Source organism: Prionailurus bengalensis, chromosome D2 (assembly GCF_016509475.1).
Source record: "Prionailurus bengalensis isolate Pbe53 chromosome D2, Fcat_Pben_1.1_paternal_pri, whole genome shotgun sequence".
In the NCBI taxonomy this organism is placed as follows: Eukaryota; Metazoa; Chordata; class Mammalia; order Carnivora; family Felidae; genus Prionailurus; species Prionailurus bengalensis.
Window position 1 is genome coordinate 33,181,280 of NC_057351.1, and position 24,957 is coordinate 33,206,236.

Here is a 24,957-nt window from a genome sequence, read left to right on the forward strand (position 1 = left end):
ACATTTGTATATCCACATACAAAAGAATGAAGTTGGATCTCTTTCTTACATCATACACAAAAATTAACTAAAAGTGGATCATAGACCTAAGTGTATAAGCTAAAACAAAGCTCTTAGAAGAAAACATAGGAGCAAATCTTTGTGACCTTGGATAAAGCAAAGCCTTCTTACATATGACACCAAAAGTACAAGCAACAAAAGGAAAAAAATAGATAAGTTGGACTTTATTGAAATGTAAAACATCTGCTTTGCAAATAATTTCATCAAGAAAGTGAAAAAAAAACCCACAAAATGAGAGAAAATATTAGTGAAGCATGTATCTGATAAGGGACTTGTGTCCAGAATATATAAAGAATACTCACAACTCAATAATAAAAAGATAAGTAACCCAATTTAAAAAGAGGTAAAGGATCTGATTAAACATTTCTCCAAAGCAGATATTTAATGTCCAACTAGCACATAAAAATATAATCAACATTATTAACAATCAGGGAAATGCAAATCAAAACCACAATGTGATACCATTTCACATTCTCTAAGATCTATAATCAAAAGGACAGATAATAACAAGGGTTGGTAAGGATGTAGAGAAATTGGAACCTTAATACATTGCTGGTGAGAATGTGAAACGGTGTAGCTATTTTGGAAAACAGTTTGTCATAAAATTACCATATAACCCAGAATCCCCCCCCCCACTCAGATATATACCCAAGAGAAATGAAAAGATATGTCTCCACAAAAACTTATATATCAATGTTCATACCAGAATTATTCATAATAGCCAAAGGTAGAAACAACCCAAATGTCCTTCATTTGATGAATGGATAAAGAAAATACATTATATCCATATAATGAATGGACTATAACTTAGCAATAAAAAGAAACAAAATACTGATACATGCTACAACACAGATAAACTTTACTAAGTTAAAAATGTCTGTCACAAAAGACCACATATTTTATGATTCCATTTATATGAAATGTCCAGAACAGACAAATCAATAGAGGTAGAAAGCAGGTTCATGGTTGCCAAAGGCCAGGAAAGGAAACGAGAGAGGGATTGTTTATGGCTATGGGGATTCCTTTTGGTGTGGTCAGAATGTTCTAGAATTGATTATGGGCCTGACTGCATAGCTTTGTGAACATATTTTAAAAGCATTTAAATGGTTGAATTGTATAGTATGTGAATTACATATCAATAAAGCTATTTCAACAACAACAAAAAATGATCAGAGTGTTCCAAGCAGAGGGAACTGCAGAGGCAGAAAAATATGGTTCATCAACCCAAGTAGTTTGGAATGGCAGAAGTCAGGAGAGAAATCAGAAATAAGCAAAATAATGCTGGAGAGGTAGGGTAGCGCTGGATCAGGAAAGGCTATGTATATCATACTAAGGAGTTTGGATTTATTCCTAAGGAAGAGGAACCAATTGAAGGGCTTACACAGAGGGTGGAAATGACTGGATTTATATGGTACAAAAATGTGTCTGGTCCCTATGAGGAAAGTAGATTGGATGGGATCCAGAGATTAGATTAACTTGCAGTAACCAGGCAAGTGGTATATCAAAGAGTTATTTAGGAGAAAAAATCAATAGGACATTGCTTAGAGGAAGTAACTTGACCTGACCTTGGATTAGCAGCAGGCACTTATTCACCTTTTGTAGGTACAGAGAGAGTGATACTCCCTTTTACAGTGCCCAATTAATTATTCATATTTTGAAGCCTTCACACATTCACTTTAGGACTACACTCTAGACAGCGATCTATGAAAATGATCCAAAATTCTTTCTACTGCTGACTTTCTCAGTGGCATGAAGCCAACTCCTTCTAAGCTTAAATTTCAAACTTTGCCATCTAAAAATATATAATGCGAATACCTGAATATAATGTTCTGGCTTCAGAAACTAAAGGATTAAAGCTTTTCCTAAGGTGAATTAGGAAAAGGAAATTACACAATCAGTGCTAGAAACTAGGTAGCTAAGCAGTTGTTTAAAAATAATTATCCTGAAGAATACAAAGAGCTTAAACAAAAAAGATAGGTTTTAAAAAATTCTTTCCCCAACTGAAAACAAAATAAGGAAAAAAAGGGCTTAAACCAAACCAAGTGGTCCTACAGAAAAATTCCCGATATGGAAAATTATTTAATAGTGGAATGAATAACCAAAGCCAGTTGGGCAACTCTTTCTCCAGTCTTAAAGGATAGATTTTTATATCTCTGGAAAGGCTTTGGTGTAGCCCTGTCCATCAGGAGTGGTGCCAGCAGCTCCTGGGCAGGACAGCAAGAACTTTAGTGAAGGAATGCCCAGAATCTTCCTTCACCCGTCTTAACATTCGTCACAGTGTTCTATAAAGAAAGTTCAGTGAGCTCTAATGGTCTCTTTGCATAAAGGGGCTCTGGATATATTTCTGTATGAAAACAGGAACAAAACTCCCTGCTCACCAGTAGATTCCCTTAAGATACCTACCTTCCACATTGGAGACAAAACCCAAACTCCGCTTCAGATCTGAGCAGATAGAGTGGAGACACCATCGGAATTTTGCATCACAGCGATACTTGTTGGCACCACAGGTGTCATAACAGACGTCCAGCTGGTTGCAGCACTTGGTCATTGCTGGAATGCCCAAATCCATCTGGAGAAAAGTGAAGGAAGAAAAGAGAAGGAAGAAAATGCCACGTTTGGACCAAGGACCTTAGGCAACCTTGCCCACCTTGTTATTAGCAGGCCAGTTCTCAAATTCCTGTTACACATCAGATCAATTCAGAAATACCAGTGACTTGAGAGAATGCATAAGGTTGACAGCTACAGGATGTTGAGTTTCAATTATGGTTTGGTTATTAGCTTATTAATTCTGAATAGTCCATTTTCTTCTTTTTCTTTTAGATTTAGTAATTTTCAAATTCACAGGCCACTACAGGGATGAAAATAAACATCAGAAGGTTAGTGAAGAGGGCAGAGCTGCAGGACTTCCAAATTTAACTAAAACCTATATTATGTGAGATTTTATTTGAGCAAAAGATTCAAAGGCTCAGAAGTATAAAAAATCAAGGCTCAGTTCATCAAGAAGTCACCAGCATTTATTAGAAACCCATCCTATACACTGTTTTAAAGGCATGTGTCTTGTCTGTATGTGTCAGGGAGCAGAGTGGGGTATAGAACACATGATTCCTGACCACAAGGGGACTATGGTTAAATGTCAATATCTAACACACACACACATAAATGTATTAAGCCTCCTATAAACATCTGTAAATGTTGTGGCATAAACTGAGTAACTTCATAGAATGCCACATCTAGAGTTTGATAACTCTACGTGTTTTTTTTTTTTTAGAGAATTATTAGACATGAGGGTAAAGAAAAGAGATAATGAGCAAATCATATGAGTTTGTTTGGTGTTTCAAGGGTCTTAGCAGGAATTTATTTGTTTGTTTGTTATTTTTTTAATTAAGAAAGGTAAGTTGGGGGCGCCTGGGTGGCGCAGTCGGTTAAGCGTCCGACTTCAGCCAGGTCACGATCTCGCGGTCCGGGAGTTCGAGCCCCACGTCGGGCTCTGGGCTGATGGCTCAGAGCCTGGAGCCTGTTTCCGATTCTGTGTCTCCCTCTCTCTCTGCCCCTCCCCCGTTCATGCTCTGTTTCTCTCTGTCCCAAAAATAAATAAATGTTGAAAAAAAAATTTTTAAAAGAAAGGTAAGTTGGTGGATGGTTCTGACTTCCAAAGTACCTAGTAAGATTTGATAAAGACTCGAGCAAAGAAGGAACATGATAGAATGAGTGATTACAGAGAGTGATCATTCTGTGGTATGTGAAATAGTTTGGAACAGGGGCATTTAGACTTTGGTAGAGCATCTTAGAATCTTTTGCAGTTCTTCTGATAATATAAACTTGAACCCAAGTGGAAGGTGTGGAAATATGGTTTCACAGTATGGGTGGAGATTGATTAATCAGCTATTATAGATCTTTTCCACTTGGCTCTCCTTAAATGCTCCCTTATCTGAACTTTTGCTCCAAGACCACTTAAAACAGACTATGGATTTTGGTAGCTTAAAATGCCCTTCTGACAGGGCCCCCTGAGTGGCTCAGTTGGTTAAATATCCAACTCTTGATCTCAGCTCACATTTTGATCTCATGGTCTTGAGTTCAAGTCCCACGTTAGGCTTCATGCTGGGCATGAAGACTAATAAAAATAAAATAGGGGCTCCTGGGTGGTTCGGTCGGTTGAGTGTCCAACTCTTGATTTCAGCTCAGGTCATGATCTCACAGTTTGTGAGCTCAAGCCCCACATCAGGCTCTGTGCTGTCACCTTGGAGCCTGCTTGGGATTCTCTCTCCATCTCTGTCTGCCCCTCCCCTGTTCATGCTCTTTCTCAAAATAAATGAATAAACGTTTTTAGAAAAAGCTCTTTAAAAAAATAAATAAAATAAAATACCCTTCTAAGAAAAAGAAAATAAAATCCATTGTTACAGTAAGAGGTAATGTAACTCATTAGGCTAGGCAACAGCCTGGGCTCTGCAATTCTGGGTAAATTTCTATCATCTGACACCTAAAGGAAACTACTTTGTTCGTGCCCCATCCCAAAAACTAAATGTATATCACAGCAGAGGTAAGTGAGAATTAATTAGATAGATGAGTATAGTCGCTATCATTCAGTTCAACTGAATTGGAAATTCTTGAACTGGTCCTAGACAATACTTGTACCAGTAAATAAAATGACATTACTCCCAAAATAGAGTGCATACTGTTGTCAAAAACCAACCTCTGTGCTCCAGAGCTGAAATATGTAATACGAAGACAGATTTAGGGATAAAGAAGGGAGATAGTCTATTATTTTGCCATACAAAGGAGGCTGCAGCAGGCTAATGCCTCCAAGAGTGAAAGCCCCCACCCTGGGTAGGAGGTTGAGGGGTTTTATAGGAAAATACAGGATCTGGGCAGTTGCGATAGGAATGTCAAACACTGGTGCCGGCCATCCATACCAAGTTCCTGGAACAAAGGATTCTACAGAAAAACAAGTGAAAGGGAAGGGAAAGCTTCAACACCTTCTGAAGAAGAGAAAATTTTGATCAGAAGTCAAGCCTTGCTGAAGCAGTGTGTCCATCCTAATTTCCATCCACGTTTACATTTCTTTTTTTTTTCATTTTTTCAAAATTCAATTTAAATTCTAGTTAGTTAACATATAATGTAATATTGTTTTCAGGAGTAGAATTTAGTGATTCAACATTTACATATAACTCCTAGCGCTCAACATGACAAGTACCCTCCTTAGTACCCATTACCCACTTAGCCCATCCACCCACCCACCTCCCTCCATCAGCCCTCAGTTTGTTCTCTATCATAAAGAGTTTCTTATGGTTTGATTCACTCTCTTTTCCCCCCCTTCCCATATGTTCATCTGTTTCTTTCTTAAATTCTACATATGGGTGAAATTGTATGGTATTTATCTTCTGTGACTGATTTATTTCACTTAGCATAATATACTCTAGCTCCATCCATGTCATTGTAAATGGCAAGATTTCATTCCTTTTGATGGCTGAGCACTCTTCCAGTGTGTGTGTGTGTGTGTGTGTGTGTGTGTGTATCTCACATCTTCTTTATCCATTAGTCAGTCAATGGACACTTGGGCTCTTTCCATACTTTGGCTATTGTTTTCTGTGTTGTTAATTTTAGCCATTCTGGCAGGTATGAGATGATATCTCATTGTATTTGATTTGTATTTCTCTGATGATGAGTGATGTTGAGCATCTTTTCATGTGTCTGTTAACCATCTGGATATCTTCTTGGGAAAAATGTCTATTCACATCTTCTGTCCATTTCTTAATTGCATTATTTGTTTTTTGGGGTGTTGAGTTTGATAAGTTCTTTATACATTTTGTACTAACCCCTTATCAGATATGTCCTTTGCAAACATCTTCTCCCATTATGAAAATTGCATTTTAGTTTTGTTGTTTCCTTTACAGTGAAGAAGGTTTTTATCTTGATGAGGTCCCAATAGTTTATTTTTGCTTTTGTTTCCCTTGACTCAGGAGACATATCGAGTAAGAAGTTGACACAGCCGAGGTCAGAGAGGTTACTGCCTGTGTTCTCCTCTAGGATTTTGATGGTTTCCTGTTTCACATTTAGGTCTTTCATCTATTTTGAATTTATTGTTGTGTATGGTGTAAGAAAGTGGTCCAGTTTCATTCTTCTGCATGTTGCTGTCCAGTTTCTCCAACACGATTTGTTGAAGAGATTATCTTTTTTCCATTGGATATTCTTTCCTGTTTTGTCAAAGATTAGTTGACCATATAAGTTGTGGGTACATTGCTGGGTTTTCTGTTTTGTTCCATTTATCTATGTATCTGTTTTTGGCCCAGTACCATACTGTATTAATCACTACAGCCTTGTAATATAGCTTGAAGTCTGGAATCGTGATGCCTCCAACTTCTTTTCTTTTTCAAGATTGCTCGGGCTATTCAGGATCTTTTGTGGTTCCGTACAAATTTTAGGATTGTTTATTCTAGTTATGTGAAAAATGCTGGTGTTATTTTGATAGGGATTGCATCAAATGTGTAGATTGCTTTGGGTAGTATAGACATTTTAATAATATTTGTTCTTCCAATCCATAAGCATGGAATGTCTTTCTATTTCTTTGTGTCTTCTCCAATTTCTTTTATAAGTGTTCTATAGTTTCCAGAGTACACATCTTTTACCTCTTTACTTTGGTGTATTCCAAAGTATCTTATCGTTTTTGGTGCAATTGTAAATGGGATCAATTCCTTGATTTCTCTTTCTGCTGCTTCATTATCGGTGTACAGAAGTGCAACAGATTTCTGTACATTGATTTTATATCCTGCAACTTTACTGAATTAATGCATTCGTTCTAGCAATGTTTTGGTGGAGTCTTTTGGGTTTTCTATATAGAGTATCATGTCATCTGTAAATAGTGAAAGTCTGACTTCTTCGTTGCCAAGAAGGATGGCTCTGTGCTGACAGTATGGAGCCTCCTTGGGATTCTCCCTCTCCCTCTTTCTCTGCCCCTACCCCACTCATATTCTCTGTCTCTCAAAATAAATAAATAAACATTTTTTTAAAAGATAAAAAAGGGGCACCTGGGTGGCTCAGTCAGTTAAGTGTCTGACTCAGATACTGGCTTATGTCATGAACTCACGGTTTGTGATTTTGAGCCCTGTGTTGGGGTCTATGCTGGCAGCACAGAGCTGCTTGAGATTCTCTCTCTCCCTCTCTCTCTGCCCCTCCTCCACTTGTTCTCTCTCTCTCTCAAGATAAATAAACATTTTAAAAAAAGAATGGATGCTTTATTTTGTCAAATGCTTTTTCTGCATCTATTGAGAGGATCATATGGTTCTTAACCTTTCTTTTATTAATGGGATGTATTGTATTGATCGATTTGCAAATATTGAACCAGTCCTGCAACCAGGAATAAATCTCACTTGATCGTGGTGAATAATTCTTTTTTATGTACTGTTGAATTAGATTTGCTCGTATCTTGTTGAGAATTTTTGCATCCAGTTTCATCAGGGATATTAGCCTATAGTTTTCCTTTTTAGTGGGATCTCTGGTTTTAGAATCAAGGTAAAGCTGGCCTGGTATAATGAGTTTGGAAGTTTTCTTTCTATTTCTGTTTTTTGGAACAGTTTGAGAGGAATAGGTATTAACTCTTCTTTAAATGTCTGGTAGAACTCCCCTGGGAAGCCAGGTGGCCCTGGACTTTTGTTTGTTGGAAGATTATTTTTCTTGAGAGAGAGAGAGAGAGAGAGAGAGAGACCATGAGCAATAGAGGGAGGGAGAAAGAATCTTAAGCAGGCTTCAGACCCAGCATGGAGCCTGACTCAACACTCAAATGTGAGCCAAAGCTAAGAGTCAAATGCTCAACTGACTGAGCCACCCAGCTGCCTCTATTGGGAGATGTTTTATTACTGATTCAATTTCTTTGCTGGTTATGGGTCTTTTTAAATGGTGCCTGTTTTTAAAAAGTTTTTATTTATTTATTTTGAAAGAGAGAAAGAGGGGCGCCTGGGTGGCTCTGTCAGTTAAGCGTCCGACTTCAGCTCAGGTCATGATCTCGCAGTCTGTGGGTTTGAGCCCTGCATCAGGCTCTGTGCTGACCACTCAGAGCCTGGAGCCTGTTTCGGATTCTGTGTCTCCCTCTCTCTCTGACCTTCCCCCGTTCATACTCTGTCTCTCTCTGTCTCAAAAATAAATAAACATTAAAAAAAAATTTTTTTTAAAAAGAGAGAAAGAGTAAAAGCAAGGAAGGGTCAGAGAGAGAGAGAGACAGAGAGAGAGACAGAGAGAGAGAGTCCCAAGTAAGCTCCACACTGACAGTGTAGAACCTGATGTGGGGCTCGAACTCACGAACCATGAGATCATGACCTGAGCAAAACCAAAAGTCAGATGCTTAACCAACTGAGCCACTCAGGTGCCCTGGTTATGGGTCTGTTTAAATCTTCCATTTCTTCCTGTTTCAGTTTTGCTAGTTTGTAGGTTTCTAGGAACTTGTCCATTTCTTCCAGATTTCCCAGTTTGTCGACATAAAATTTTCATAATATTTTGTCATAATTGTTTATATTTCTGTGGTGTTGGTTGTGATCTCTCCTCCTTCATTTGTAATTTTACTTTTTTTCGTCCTTTCTTCTTTCTTTTTGATAAGTCTGGCTAAGGACTTAAGAATTTATTAATTCTTTCAAAGAACCAGCTCTTAGTTTTCTTGATCTACTGTTTTTGTTGTTGTTTCCATATCATTTATTTCTGCTCTAATCTTTATTATTTCCCTTCTTCTGTTGGCTTTATGCTTTATTTGTTATTCATTTTCTAGCTACTTTAGGTGTGAGGTTAGGTTGTATACTTGAGACTTTTCTTGTCTCCTAAGGCAATAAATATATATGTATACTGCAATATAATGTATACTGCAATATACATCCCTCTTAGGACTGCTTTTGCCACATCCCAAAGGTTTTGGACTGCATGTTTTCATTTTCATTTGCCTCCACGTATTTTTTTATTTCTTTGTTAATGTCCAGGTTAAGCCATTCATTCTATAGTAGGATGTTCTTAACCTCCCTGTATTTGTGGTCTTTCCAAATTTTTTCTTGTGGTTGACTTCAAGTTTCATAGCATTGTGGTCTGAAAATATGCATGATATGATCTCAATCTTTTTGTACTTGTTGAGGGCTGATTTGTGACCCAGTATGTGATCTATTCTGGAGAATGTTCCATGGGCTCTTGAATTGAATGTGGAGGGCACCTGGGCGGGTCAGTTTATTGAGCATCTGACTCGAGCTCAGCTCAGGACTTGATCTTGTGGTCATGGATTCAAACCCTGTGTTGGGCTCTGCACTGGGCATGAAGCCTACTCAGGGAAGAAAGAAAGAGAGAAAGAGGGAAAGAAAGAGGGAGAGAAAGAAAGAAAGAAAGAAAGAAGAAAATAATGTGTATTCTGCTAATTTAGGATGAAATGTTCTGAATATATCTGTTAAGTTCATCCTGTCCAGTGTGTCATTCACAGCCATTGTTTCCTTGTTGATTTTTCTGTTTAGATGACCCATCCATTGCTGTAAGTGGGGGTGTTAAAGTTCCCTACTATTATTATATTATTTTAATGAGTTTCTTTACGTTTGTTATTGATTTGTATATTTGGGTGTTTCAAGTACGGGGCATAAATTGTTAGATCTTGATGGATAGACCCTCTAATTGTTATTAATGCCCTTCTTCAGCTCTTATTACAGTCTTTGGTTTAAAATGTAGTTTGTCTGATATAAGTATGGCTACTCCAGCTTTCTTTTGATGTCCATTAGCATGATAGATAGTTCTCCATGCCTTCACTTTAAATTTGCAGGTGTATTTAGGTCTAAAATGAGTCTCCTATAGGCAGCATATAGACAGGGTTTTTTTTTAATCCATTCTTATATGTTATGCCTTTTGATCAGAGCATTCAGTCCATTTACATTCAGCGTGATTATTGATAGATATGAATTTAGTGCCTTTGTGTTGCCTGTAAAGCTGGTGTTTCTTGGTGATGTCTAGTCTTTGTTGCTTTTGGTCCTTTTTTTCCCCACTCAAAGAGACCCCTGTAATATTTCTTGCAGGGCTGATTTAGTGGTCATGAGCTTCTTTAGTTTTTGTCAGGGAAACTCTTTATTTCTTCTTCTATTCTGAATGACAGGCTTGCTGGATAAAGTATTCTTGGCTGCATATTTTTCCTATTCAGCATGTTGAATATATCATGCCATTCCCTTCTGGCCTGCCAAGTTTCTATAGACAAATCTGCTAGAACGAACTTGATCTGCCTTTCCTTGTAAGTTAAGGACTTTTTTTCCCTTGCTGCTTCCAGGATTCTTGTCTTGTCTGTGTGTTTTGTGAATTTCACTATGATATGTCTTGGTTATTTGCTCAAACAAACCTTCTGGCCCTGTTTCTTTCTCTTCATCTTCTGGAACTCTTATGATACTAATGTTATTATGCTTTGTTGCTGAGTTCCCTAAGTCCACATTTGTGGTCCAATGCCTTTCTTTCACTCTTATTTTCAGCTTTGTTCTTTTCCATAATTTTATCTTCTATATCACTGATTTGTTCCTCTATTTCATCCATCCCCATTGTCATAGCATCTATTTGTGTTTGTATCTTGGTTATAACATTTTTAATTTTGGCCTGACTAGTTTTTGGTTCCTTTATCTCTGCAGTAAGGGATTCTCTAGTGTCTTCTATGCTTTTTTGAAGCCCAGCTACTATCCTTATAATTGTTGGTTTAAATTATAATTCAGACATCTTACTTATATCTGTATTGATAAAATCCTTGCCTGTTACTTCTTCCTGTTCTTTCTTTTGGGATGAATTCGTTAATCTTGTCATATTGTCAAGGTCCAAAAAAACCCCCCAAAAACAAAAAAGGAAGCTGGTTCCTGTGTGTTTCTTGTTAAAAGGAGCCAGATCCAAAATAGATAGATATATAGATATAATAACATTTTAAAATTAAATAAATGATAAAATTGTTTTTTCTGTATCCTAAGGTGGGGGAACACAAAGTCTGCTTGTTAAAAGAAGCTAGATCCAAAAAAACCATATATACGTGGGGAGCCTGGATGGTTCAGGTGGTTAGCTGACTGACTTGGTTTTGGCTCAGGTCATGATCTCATGGTTCATGGGTTTGAGCCTCACTTTGGTCTCTGTGCTGATGGTGCAGAGTCTGCTTAAGATTCTCTCTCTCTCCCTCTCTCTCTCTCTGCCCTTTCCCTGTTCACTCACTTTCTCTCAAAATAAATAAATAAAAACTTTAAAAACCCAAAACATATATATGTAACAAATTAAGAAATAAAATAAAATAAAATCATAAAATAGTTTTTTCAGTATCATAAGGGTGGGTAAAAAAGGAAGCTAGATCCTATTTCCCCTAGAGCTAAAGTTTTGTAACATTCTACGATTGGTAGACTTGGTGCATGTGAGGGATTTGTGCTGGTCTTCTGGGGTTGGGGCCTGCTGGACTGATTCTCAAGTGAACTTGCTCTAGTGGAGATGCATCTGCAGGGCACAGAAGGGCAGGGCTTGGTGTAAGTAGCTCTGCCATCCTCTTGGTGGCACTGTTTTGTTCAGTGAAGTTCGTCAGTGCTGATGGGCAGGGTGAAAATGGTGTCACCAGCTCTCTCAGCCCTGAAATGAGGAGCTTGTGCCCACCACTCTTCAGGAAGTCCTCACAGAAGAGCAATCACCTCTCTTGTGTCCCCAGCTTTGGCCAGATCCCAACCTTCACCCTGTCTGCATCTGAACTGTCCAACTGCTGGGTGGCACGACACTCCTGTGTTTTATCTCAGGCGTGTGGCTGGGTTTCAAAATTCTAAATTTTAGAGATCTGCATAGTGCACGGAGCTGCACTGATCCTCTGGAAGAGAGTCTCACTGCACTGTGGCCAGTGCTGGCTTGTCCCAGATATCAGCTGAGTGACTACACAGAGGTTTGGAGTTTATGGTAAAGCATGGCAGAAAGCCAGCACCAAGGCTCACTGTCCCCAGACAACATCTCCCTTCCTATGTTAGTGAACAGGGCAGCTCAATGGTGCTGGCTGGGTCTTTTCCCCTTGGAGAGGCTGTGTTCCCTCTCCCAAATGCACTCTTAGCTGGGGTGTGACCTAGGGGATCCTTAGGCCATGCTGTCCACTTCTGGGTCTCCACCCTCCTTCCCCACCAGAGCCTCATTAAGCCTGCCAGACATGACCCTGGCAATGGTGCTGACCTCCAAAACTTTAGACTTTGTGCACCACTGTGTATAAAAACTTGCTGTGTTCAGCCCCTCTCATTTTTCCAGTCAATGGTTTTGGGGAAGAGTTTTTCTTGTGCAATTCCCCACACGCACTTTCATTTTTTTCTCTCTCTCTTTCTTTGTTTTCCTCTCACTCCTCTCTCCATGATCAGGACTCCCTCCCCATCACAGCACTCACAGCTCTTCTCTTTCTGAAATCAACTTTCTGCAGCTTCTACCTTCCATGTTGTGGCAGCTTTTTCACCTTCAGTTGCGCTTTTTTTTTTTTTTTTTTTTAAGAAAGAGAGGAGAGCACGAGCTGGAGAGAGGGGCCAAGCGGGGGCGGGGGGGGGGTGGAGAGAGAGAGAATCTTTTCAAATTTTTTTCATATTTATTTATTTATTTAGAGAGAAAGAGTGCTACTGGGGGAAGGGCAGAGAGAGAGGGAGAGAGATTTCCAAGCAGGCTCCACACTGTCTACACAGAGCCTGATGCAGAGCTTGATCTCACAAACTGTGAAATCATGACCTGAGCCAAAATTAAGAGTTGGATGCTTAACTGACTGAGCCACCCAGGTGCCCCAAGAAAGAGGATCTTAAGCAAGCTTCATGTTCAGTGCAGACCCCAATGAGGGGCTCAATCCCATGACCCTGGGATCATGGCCTGAGCCAAAATCGAGGGTTGGATGCTCAGTCGACTGAGCCACCTATGCATCCCACTAGTGCATTTTTCTCTTTCAGTCCTCAGATCGATTTCTTGGATATTCAAAATGATTTGATGTTTATCTAGCTGTGTTCAAAGGATGGGTTTTGAAACCCAGCCTAGGGTCTCCCTACCTTCCACCATCTTAACTCCCAAGCCCACTTTTACATCTTAATTGAGGTTTTAATGCCACTTCTATAGCTCCTAGTTGGAATCAAGTAAAGTATATTAGCCAAAAAAGGGGTTTCTCTAATATAAATATATATTTGGAAAGATTGTCTTTCTTCTGTGTCCATACACATATTGATGGTTGTGGGCGAGGTTGGGAATATGGCTGTGCGGGTTGTACAGTGCACAAGAGTGTCATATCAAAGGGGGCACTGTCCCACAAGATATCATAGATTTGTATATTTATTAAGAAAAATGTCTAGCCAATGGCAGTCAAATTTCCTTTTCTAAGAAAAATATTAATTTACAAGAGTGATATTAAGATAAATTTCTGACAAATGGAAGAGGAAAGGGGACCTTTTCTCAATTTTCCAAATTATGCCACATTAGTGGGCAGCATTTTCATTAAAAGAGTAAACGTTATGCTGCTTATAAAACTATTACAAAGTAAAATCTTTTGAATCAGCAGAAAAGTGATGTTTAGCCTGATTAAGACACAATTCAAAATCATGGCTTAGATGGGAAATCCCTCTATCTACATTTTATGTAACACATCTTTTCTGAAGTAAAAAAGATAAAAGGGCCCCCAAGAGGTCTTGAAAGAAATCAGTTTATTACTTGTTTTCAGGGGAGGCCAGTAGCTTGAGAAATGGCCATTGGTGTGATGAGAAGTGTTTAGCCGGAGGCTAGATGTGTGTGTGGGGATGGGGCATGCTTGTGTGGGGGTGTGTGTGTGCAGATTACTATGATCTTAAAACTCTAAACATAGCTGGTTTGGTGCTACCAGGCATGAGGTCAACCACTTGCAAAAGTCCTGACAATATAGCAACCAGCTCTCACTGTTCAGTGCCGATGGCTTCAGGACATCATAGAAAAGTCTCATTAATTTAAATAAGTCACACTTGTCAGATTTCATACGAAGTTATGTTCGATCCCCTAATATTTGGCTGGTATTTGCAGTGGTGATTTTAAAGTTCACTACACAAGGTCTTATCTGAGGGACAACTGTCCTTGATAAGAGGATATTGGATACTTTCTTTGAAAATTATCTCCCTTACTCTGAATCCAATTTAAAATAATTAGGGATGCCTGGGTGGCTCAGTCAGTTAAGCATCCGACTTTGGCTCTGGTCATGATCTTGCAGTTCATGAGTTTGAGCCCCACATCGGGCTCTGTGCTGACAGCTTGGAGCCTGGAGCCTGTTTCGGATTCTGTGTCTCCCTCTCTCTCTGCCCCTCCCCTGCTTGCACTCTGTCTCCTACTCTCTCTAAAAAATAAATAAACATTAAAGCTATATTCCATAAATGATCACTCCCATTAGTGAGAACTCTCAGACTTGTCTTAGTTAAAACCAATCAACTAAGAAAATAATTGTGGCGGTACATACACTTTCTGGTACCTTAAGACCCAGGAAATAGGAGCTGCAGCCGTTGGGCTCCTGAGGCTTGTAGCCGGGTCTGGGCATTGGTGCCTTTCCTAGCAGGAGAAAGAGAGGAAAGAAGCAGGAAGAAATATTTAGAAATTAAACATTTGGGAGCATTCATCAAATAAAAATTATCTTAAAGCATATTCAATTTTTCCTTTAAAAGTCATCATTTCTGGGGAGCCTGGGTGGCTCGGTTAAGCATCCGACTTTGGCTCAGGTCATGATCTCACAGTCTGTGAGTTGGAGCCCCACGTCGGCTCTGTGCTGACAGCTCAGAACCTGGAGCCTGTTTCAGATTCTGTGTCTCCCTCTCTCTGACCCTCCCCAACTCGCTTGTGTGCTCTCTCTCTCTCTCTCTCAATAAACATTAAAAAAAAATTTTTTTAAGTCATCATTTCTCACATCCAAATTTGGTGGCAATGATGGTGATGATGACGATAATGTCATAAAAGGATAATAATCTTCATGCCAGGTTGGCGTTTCTCTCCTAATCTTAAAGAATTTTATGAGCATTTATTTACTAACAATTCTAATGTTTCATAAGTGCATGACTTTGAAGGTAAGGTCCATGGAAAAATGGAACCAAAACTCAAGGTGTCTTACTCCATCCATTGTAAGACCACACACCATGCACAGAAAAAGCAGAACACTACCTGATCACACATTTAACAAATAAGAATTACAACAGTACCACAAAACTTTTTTCAGAATATCTTGAAGGAAATTTTGCAAGATTCCATAAATGTAGGCAAAGCATTATTGATCAAAGAGCATAGAGTTGAAAAAAAATTTTTTTTAAAAAAGAGCATAGAAATCATTACCATGCAGTATGTGAGACTTTGTATCATAGAACTAAGCAGAAACCATCTGGCAGGCTTTGAATTTCTTGGTTTCTCCTACATGGCTTTGGAGTTATGTTATAATCTTTCAATTATTGAGAAAGAAATGTTGTCAATGTTGGGATGGTAGTCATCATTGGTAAAGAGAACCCTGAAGGCACCTGGGTGGGTGGCTAAGTTAAGCATCCTGACTCTTGATTTCGGCTTAGGTCATGATCTCACGGTGCCTTGAGATTGAGCCCTGCCTGAGGTTCTGCGCTGAGCATGGAACCTGCTTGAGATTCTCTCTGCTTCTCTCTCTCTCTCTCTTTCTCTCTCCCAAATAAAAAAATAACAATTAATTTAAAAAGGAGAGAGAGAGAGCCCTGCAGGACAATTTGGCAGTGAGGATTTTCATCCTGTTATCCAGATAAGGAAAATGGGACTATGGGGGCGTGTGACTTGCCTAAGTCATGTACTAAGTGGGGGAAGTAGGATATAAATCCAGATTTCCTGTTTTATGTCTCCAAAGCCCATGTTCTTCTATCACAACCCTTTGCCCCTTTTTAGGAGATGCAAGACAGAGCATAAGACTGAGGAAATAAGCTAAGAATTAATCCTCAGAGTGAGGCATATAGCATTTATTTTTTCTTTCTTTTCTTTTACCTTCTCCTACAAGGTATTTTACTTTTAATTATTTGGTATTATGAAGGAAAATCAGAGAAACAAAGATCCATGAGCCCACTACACAAACATAATAAATGTTAACTTAGCCAAACTTACTATACATATTTTTTCTGTTTAATTAACTGTCACAAGTACAGTTGAAGCTCCCTATGCACTCCCCTTTCTGTTTTAATTTTTAGATATTAAGTCTATGATTTAAGGACCTCCCTCCTTAGTATTCTTTTTTTTACTTTTTAAAAAATGTTTATTTATATTTGAGAGAGAGAGAGACAGTGTTGAGTGGGGGAGGGGCAGAGAGAGATGGAGACAGAATCTGAAGTAGGCTCCAGGCTCTGAGCTGTCAGTACAGAGTCCGACGCAGGGCTCCCACTCATGAGCCATGAGATCATGACCTGAGCCTAAGTCGGATGCTCAACCAACTGAGCCACCCAGGTGCCACTCCTTATTACTCTTAAAAATTGTTTTTGACTACTCTTGGACCTATAGTTTTGCAATGAATTTTAGAGTCATTTTAGTAAATTCTACAAGTGATAGTGTAGGATTTTGGTTGAAAGTACATTGACTTTCTAGATTAACCTGGAGATAACTGAATTTCTTATAATATTCTGTCCTCCCGAACATGGGTATAGTACAGTTTTCTATTTAGTTGGGTCTTCCTTTATGTCCTTCAGTAGAGTATTCATTTTCACCATATATTTATTCTGTCTCCAACATACTGTATTATTCTGATGCTTAAACAAGATAGAATATATCATAACCCAGAAATAAAGATTATAGGGCTCATATGGTAAATCTACACTTCTCTGGAACCCACACTGCTTCTAACTTTCTGCTCTACCAGCCCTGGAATGCAACCCTGGCCCTCATGGTTCAAGATGGAGCTTCAGCCAACACATCCATATTACAAACAGCAGGATAAAAGAAGGAGTTAGAAGGGTCATAGCTCCTCTCTTTAATAAACACATTCCAAAATTATACATCACTTCCTCTTACTTCCCTTTGGCCAGATCTTAATCAAACAGCAATATCTACTGTCAAAAATGGGCTAGGAATTTAAGTTTTTATTCAGTGTAGGCACCATGAGCCCAGCTTAAAATTGTAGGGAGGGGTTTATTACTACGGAAAAAGGGGAAGACATTAGGATACAATAAGCAGTCTCTGCCACAGTCTGTTTGGTATTTGTCTCTGTGGTAAAATGAGTGTATGAGATCATCATTCCAAAAAAAATTTTTTTTTTCAACGTTTATTTATTTTGGGGACAGAGAGAGACAGAGCATGAACGGGCGAGGGGCAGAGAGAGAGGGAGACACAGAATTGGAAACAGGCTCCAGGCTCTGAGCCATCAGCCCAGAGCCCGACGCGGGGCTCGAACTCACGGACCGCGAGATCGTGACCTGGCTGAAGTCGGACGCTTAACCGACTGAGCCACCCAGGCGCCCCTTGTCTTTTCACTTTCTTGATGGTATTTTTGGTTTTGTTTTTTTTTTTTAATTTTTATTTATTTATTTATTATTTATTTTAAATTTCAAACATCTGAAGTTTATTTTTTCTTTTATTTATTTATTTTTCTGAAATTTATTGACAAATTGGTTTCCATACAACACCCAGTGCTCATCCCAAAAGGTGCCCTCCTCAATACCCATCACCCACCCTCTCCTCCCTCCCACCCCCCATCAACCCTCAGTTTGTTCTCAGTTTTTAACAGTCTCTTATGCTTTGGCTCTCTCCCATTCTAACCTCTTTTTTTTTTTTTTTCCTTCCCCTCCCCCATGGGTTTCCTGTTCAGTTTCTCAGGATCCACATAAGAGTGAAACCATATGGTATCTGTCTTTCTCTGTATGGCTTATTTCACTTAGCATCACACTCTCCAGTTCCATCCACGTTGCTACAAAAGGCCATATTTCTTTTTTTCTCATTGCCACGTAATATTCCATTGTGTATATAAACCACAATTTCTTTATCCATTCATCAGTTGATGGACATCTTGATGGTATTTTTGAATAGCCAAAGTTTTTAATTTTGATGAAGTCTATTTTCTTTTTTTAGGTGAAATTCACATTTCCATCTTAAAGTGCACAGTTCAGTGGTGTTCAGTACATTCATAGTGTTGTGTAACCATTGTCTCTGTCTACTTCCAAAAACATTTCATCACCCTCCAAAGGAGACCAAATGTTCATTAAATAGTCATTTCCTATTCTCCCCTTCTCCCAATCCTTGGCAAGCACTAATCTATTTTTTTTAAAGATTTTTTTAAAGTAATCTCTATACCCCACATAGGGGTATCAAGAGTTGCATGCTCCTCCAACTGAGCCAGCCAGGCGCCCCTCACTAATCTGCTTTCTGTCTCTAGAGATTTGCCTATTCTGGATATTTGAATAAATGGAACCATACACTATATAACCATACAATATATATGCCTTCTTTCACTTAACATAATGTTTTCATGGTTCATCTGTGTTGTAGCATGTATCAATACTTCGTTTCACTTGATGGCTGAATAATATACCATTCTCTGAATATACCACAATTTGTTTATTCATCCATCCACTGATGGACATTTTGGTTGTTTTCATCTGTTGGCTATTGTGAAAAGTGCTGCTATGAACACTTGCGTGCAAAAATATTTGTTTGAATATCTGTTTTCAACTCTTTGGGGTACATATACCTACGTGGTGGAATTGCTGGGTCATATGGTAGTTCAATGTTGAACTTTCTGAGAAATTGTCAAACTGTGTTCCACAGCAGCTGTAGCATTTTGCCCTCCCAACACAAGGGTTGCAATTGCACAAGGGCTCCAATTTCTCCACATCCTCACAGTTTCACTACACTGTATCTAGATGTGGATTGTATATCCTTATCTTGATTGGAAAAATCTGAAGACCTGGTTTCTTTCACCTTGGATAATTCACAGCCACCATCTGAATATTTTCTTTTCTTCATACTCCCTACTTTCTTCTCCTGGGCTTCTTACTACTGAATGATGAATCTTCTTAATTCTGTCCTTCATATATCTTAACCTCTCTTTTACATTTTCGATCTTTTTTCTCTCTCTGTGCTGAATTTTGTCTAGCTCATCAAATCTATTTTCCATTTCACTAATTCTCTCTAGGTTCACTAATCTGCTATTTAACTCATCTGCTGTTTTTTTTTTTCTCTCAAGAACTATAATTTTCACTTCTTGGAATCCAATTTGATTCTTCTTTTAAATCTATGTATTCATTTACACCGAGTTCTGTCTTTTTATTATGTTTTCTAGTCCTTGTTTTATTTCTTTAATGATTTCAAATATTCTTTTATAATCTCCAGTCTTTGGGATACAAGTCATTTTTTTTTAATGTCTGCTGACTCTCCCTCCTGATTGATTATTTTTTCACATAGTGTATAATTTTTCAGTAAGACCTTATCTTCAGAAGGGCTTTTTTTTTTTCCTGAAGGAATTTCTGTGCCCTGGGTCATGTACTAATATTGGTTCCTCAATTACCTTTGCTGTGGCTCTGGGAGCCTTAAGATCCTTGAGACACTAGCATTTATGTTAATTTCTCAGCTTGGGAAACTCACCTCAGGCCAACTGTTTAAGTTCAAATTCCACATGTGTGAATAGAATATGTTTGGAGTAGTGATTTTTTGGTGGATGTTCTTTATTCCCCCTTTAAGTCTCAGCCCCAGGTGGATGGAAATCATCCCTGCTACTTTCTTGAAATATTGGGTAGATATTTTCTAACCCATTTTAAACAGACTGGGCAGCTCCTCGGGCTTTAAGTTTTATACAGACTGTTCCGTTCCAGATTCCCAATTCTTACAAGTGAAAGTTACTCTTTCTCTCTTTGTATGAGTATTAAAACCCATTCCTCAGCCCCTAGAGTCTACATGTGATCTTAAAACCCCCAAGGGTTTTAGCATCAGCTCCTGCTCATTACTTTAGCATTAGTGTTCCTCTTCAACACTTCAAGTTTCCATTTATTCCATTCTAGCTTGAGGGCGTATCTTTTCTAATGTTTTATTTTCACCTAACATTTTTTATTTATAATGGAGAAGTACTGTGCTTGTTGATGGAGTCTGCCAGCCCACCAGTAATCCCTGCATTACTTTTCAAAGTTCTTGAGAAATGTACCCTACCAATGATACCCTACTAACCTACTCTATGTGTGTGTGTGTGTGTGTGTGTGTGTGCCAGAATTACTGGGAGTTGGGGAATGGGTAAAATGTATTAAGTAATGTTAGTAATCAAAATACACATATTAAAATAATCATACTATGCCATAGATTAAATGTGAATTGTCTCTTGTAGGTAATATTATGGTGATTTTATTTTTTCTTTGGATTGTTCCTTTACAAATGTTCTACACATACTAGCTTTATAGAAATCAGGAGGAACATTTTTAATGAAGAAACTAATGCATAATTTTTATGATGAAACTTACACCTTTAATAATTTTGTTGATAAAGAGCTTTTGCAGTAGACTCTGTGGAGTTTCCTGGGTTTCCCTCTACCTTTTTTGTAGTTGATAACTCATAGAAGATAAAATTCTGATATCCCAGTTTGAAAGCTAATGGAACGCCAACTACAGACACTAGCCACCTGTCCTGCTGGTTATTTTTAATTTTTGTATTTATTTAATAGTTTATGATAGCTGCAGGAATTCTGTTTAGGAATGAAGCTTGAAGGAAAAGTTCTAAGAAAAAAGGTCATGGTTTGAATCTGGGCAGAAATAATTTACTGCATCCTCAAATTATAGCTTGAGTAGTTTTGAGTTGAGCTTAGCAATGAGTCTTTACAGTTTGATGTTTTGAGTCTGGGCATCAATAATGGGCTATGCCCATAGACTAATTTTATTTTCTGATCTTGGCTATTTATAGAATTGGGAGGCTGACAACTTGATCCTCTAATTCAGGGGTTGGCAAACGATGACCCAAGACCAACCCATCGCCTGTTTTTATATAACCTTCCAGCTGACAATTGTTTTTATATTTTTAAATAATTGGTGGGAGGGAGTCAAAAGAAGGATATTATTTTGTGACGTGAAAACTATATGAAGTTCAAATTTTAGTGTCTGTAAAAAAGTTTAATTGGAACACAGAAACACTCCTTTATTACATATTAGACATGGCTGCTTTCACAGAAAAAAATTAACAAAAGGTTGTTATAATCATGATGTGAGGGTGGCTTTCTAAGCAAGGCAAACAATTCAGAAGCCATAAAGGAAAAGACTGACAGACTTGATCTTATGAAAATTAAAACCTTCTGAACAAACTGAGACACCATAAAACACGTCAGACACTTAAAAGACAAATGAGGGAGATTTAAGAGGAGGGTTAGACACAAAACCCGAGTTCTACCACAAGCATGCACACTGCCTCCTGGACCCAACCTTTCTTCCCTCTCAGTTTTGTCACTGAAAAGAACAATAAAAACTTCTGTGCTTTATTACCCAGATCAAGGGTTACATCTTCCCGGGAGGGTGTGTCCCTTCTCCCCACCCAGCTGGCTCCTGCAGGAGCTTTGCTCTGCTAGAGATCTACTAAGGAATCAGACTACTTTATTTGAAATGTATGTCCTTCCAGAAACACTCAAATACAGCATGAGTAACACACCAAGGGAACAAAGCAGAACTCTGACAATTTTACTGAAGCAATAAACTCTATTTCAGTTACTAAAACAGATTAAGTTACTGCAGGAGGGAGGATGACCAACTTGTCCTGGTTCGCCTGGGACTGTCCCTGTGTTAGTACTGAAAGTCCATGTCCCAGGAATCCCCACCCCAACCCCGCCTCTCCCCTCAGCCGCCAGCAGACTGGACAGTTGGTCACCCTAGCACAAGAACAATCTTTGCCTCTAAACCAGTAGCTGTTTCCTTTTTTCAAGCTATAGATCCCCTTAAGAATCTGATTTAGGCGTGAATCCTTTTCCTGGAAAAAGGTACGAACTCACAGGTTCATAAAATTTTGCTCTAAGATTTTAAACAGATTAAAAGATATTTAGAGATACTTTTTTTCCTAGAACTAAACCCAAGAAGAAATTCATCATGAGGTCTTTTTTTTAATGTTTATTTTTGACAGAGAGAGAGAATGAGATAAAGCACAATCGGGGGAGGGGCAGAGAGAGAGAGAGAGAGGGAGACACAGAATCCAAAGCAGGCTCCAGGCTCTGAGCTGTCAGCACAGAGCCTGACACAGGGCTGGAACTCACGAGCTGTGAGATCATGACCTAAGCCAAAGTCAGACGCTTAACTGACTGAGCCATCCAGGCACCTCTATCATGAGGTCTTTTTATCAAAGTATGAGTGTGGACCAGTATCTTTTTTTTTTTTTTAAGTTCTATTTATTTTGTGAGAGAGAAAGAGAGAGAGAGAGAATGTGCATGCACACGTGAGTGGGGGAGGGGCAGAGAGCGAGGGAGAGAGAGAGAATGCCAAGCAGGCTCTACACTGCCAGCAGAGAGCCCAACGCAGGGCTCTGTGTCAACGAACTGTGAGATCATGACCTGAGCCAAAATCAAGAGTCGGACCCTTAACCAGCTGAGCCACCCAGGTGTCCTTGGACCAGTACTTTCAATCATAATTTACAAGACACACAAACTCTGCTGCAGAGACCCTCCTCCTTCATAAAAGCACAGAACAGTTAAATTATCATTTGATGATTTCTTCCAGAAGCTGAGAAGGTATTGTCCAGCCTGTGGGATTTGTGTGCGTGTGTGTGTGTGTATGTTTATGTTGAAAGAGAACTGGAAGAATCTGAATGCGTATTTAACCTGTTCACCAGGCCATATTTCTCATAACATTTATAAAACTTGTTTGGTACCTGCCGTGCTCCATACCTAGCACTAATTCTTAATTCTTATAACAACCTTGCAAGGTAGGTGTTATTAACATTTATAAACATGAGTCAACAAGAGCACCTGGGTGGCTCAGTCAGTTGAGGGTCAACTTTGGCTCAGGTCATGAAGCTCAGGTCATAATCTCATAGCTCGTGGATTCAAGCCCTGCATCAGGCTCTGTGCTGACAGGTCAGAGCCTAGAGCCTGCTTCAGATTCTGTGTCTCCCTCTCTCTCTGCTGCTCTGCAGCTCATGCTCTCTCTCTCTTTCAAAAGTAAATACACTTAAAAATAATTTTTTTAATTAAAAAACAAAACAAAACATGAGTCAACAAAGGTTGAGAGAGTTAGATAACTTGCCCAAGGTCACCAGCAATGGAATTCACACCCACCCACCCCCACTTCAAACCCATGATTTTCCCATTACTAGTATTTCTCAAAGCCTGGTTAGTTCAAGGGCCTCCCGAGCAGTTCCCGGGTCCTACCACAGACCTATTGAATCAGAATCTCTGGCAGCAGGGAGAGGAAATCTTGATCACATTAGTGCATACCCCTTATAGCAGCTGTGCTACATCTGCTATTAATACCTGCTGAATCTCATTGTATTTACAGTCTGATCCTTAACAAGTACAGATTTTATGTGTTGACATGAAAACAAGCTGCTGTAGATCTAAGTAAGAAGTGGGGAAACCAATGCTGACACAATGTTGTAGGCTACCAGGCCACAAACACACCTTCATCTGTCAGAACAACCTACAGGCTGAAGTTCTCCACGAAAGACCTATTAAAATAGTGCTCCATACACTTGGTAATCACCTGGGAAACATTAAGAATAGTGATAATCTGGGCATGTCTGGGTGGCTCAGTTAAGCGTCTGACTTCTGCTCAGGTCATGATCTCACAGTTCATGAGTTCCAGCCTAGCATCAGGCTCTGCGCTGCCAGTGCGGAGCCTGCTGGGGATTCTTTCTCTCCCTCTCCCTCTGGCCCTCCCCTGCTTGTGCTCGCTCTCTCTCTCTCTCTCATAATAAATAAACATTTAAAAAACACTTATAAAAATTTTTTTTTAAATACTGACATCTGGGTCCAGCCCATGGAGATTCTGATTGGGCACAGTTTTTAAAGACCCCCAGGTGCTGGTAAGTACAGAGCCAAGATAGAGAACTATGGTTTTAAGTAGTGGTTAAGTACTTATCAAATAGAAAAAAAAATTTTTTGGTAGACTAATTGTTGCTAAATTATTTCCTCTGGCAAAAGATTGTAACCTTTAAAACTGATTTTTTTTTTTTTCCTGAAAATGTGGTCCTGCACCAGGATCACCTGGGAACTTTTAAAAATGCAAATTCTGTGGCTCCACCCCTGACCTACCTACCTACCCAATCAGAAATGTGGTGGGGGGTGGGGAAAGATAGCAGTCTTTTTAAGCCCACTAGAGACTTCAAAGCAGTGGAGTTTGACAACCACTGCTTTGGGGATAGAGGCGTGGTGCACAAGAAGTGTACCACAAAGCAAACTGAAAAAGGACAGAGAGACCCAGTTAATTATTAGGTATTCTCTGTTCCAAAGATTGCTTGATTCATAATCAACCTGAGAAGATATTTTGTGCTGTTTGGCCATGGCCTCCAGGTTCTTGGCTCCACTAAGTTCCAAAGGTAATAAGGCTTAACCCCCTATTTTGTATGTTTTTCAGGCCCCTCCTTTCACAGGTTCTGTTTTCAGAGTGAGTGGAGTTATTTGCCTTCCAGCAATGTCTCTGTTGACTGTCCCATCCCCCACTAGTAGCTGCTGCCCCTGCCCAGGTAGAAGATTGCAACCAAAATTTGCTGAAATCTTTTAATGCTGTTTTGCCAGAGAAGAAAGAAGAAGAAGGTTTGACTCTTGTTTTCCTAAACAATCCCCGTGGTTATCTATTTGCTAAACCACAGACCCAAGTCTCCTATCGCCTCTAGGAAGAAAAATAGCACCTGTGTTGAAGAAATACCTGAAGTGAGTTAACCCCCTCCCTGCACCATTGATGCAAACTAGGTGAGCACAGTCCAGTGACAAGTCACCTCTGCCTTTGTCCAACCCACGTTGGCCGAAGATGGGGCCAGGAGCCCAGGTAGGCCCAGCGCAGATGGCTT

The 24,957-nt window shown here is 39.3% G+C and overlaps 1 protein-coding gene across 3 annotated transcripts in view; it reads right to left on the bottom strand.

Moving 5' to 3' along the window:
* Positions 1-24,957, bottom strand: part of PLA2G12B (phospholipase A2 group XIIB) — a 30,700-nt gene that overhangs the window by 4,091 nt on the left and 1,652 nt on the right. For 2 of the 3 annotated variants that reach the window (XM_043596606.1, XM_043596605.1), the window contains exons 2-3: positions 14,480-14,568; positions 2,464-2,629 (exon numbers count right to left, since the gene is read on the bottom strand). In XM_043596606.1, the coding sequence (XP_043452541.1) occupies positions 2,464-2,629; positions 14,480-14,568 (255 nt within the window). The remainder of the gene's footprint in view (positions 1-2,463; positions 2,630-14,479; positions 14,569-24,957) is intronic. The other variant, XM_043596607.1, reaches the window with a different exon arrangement.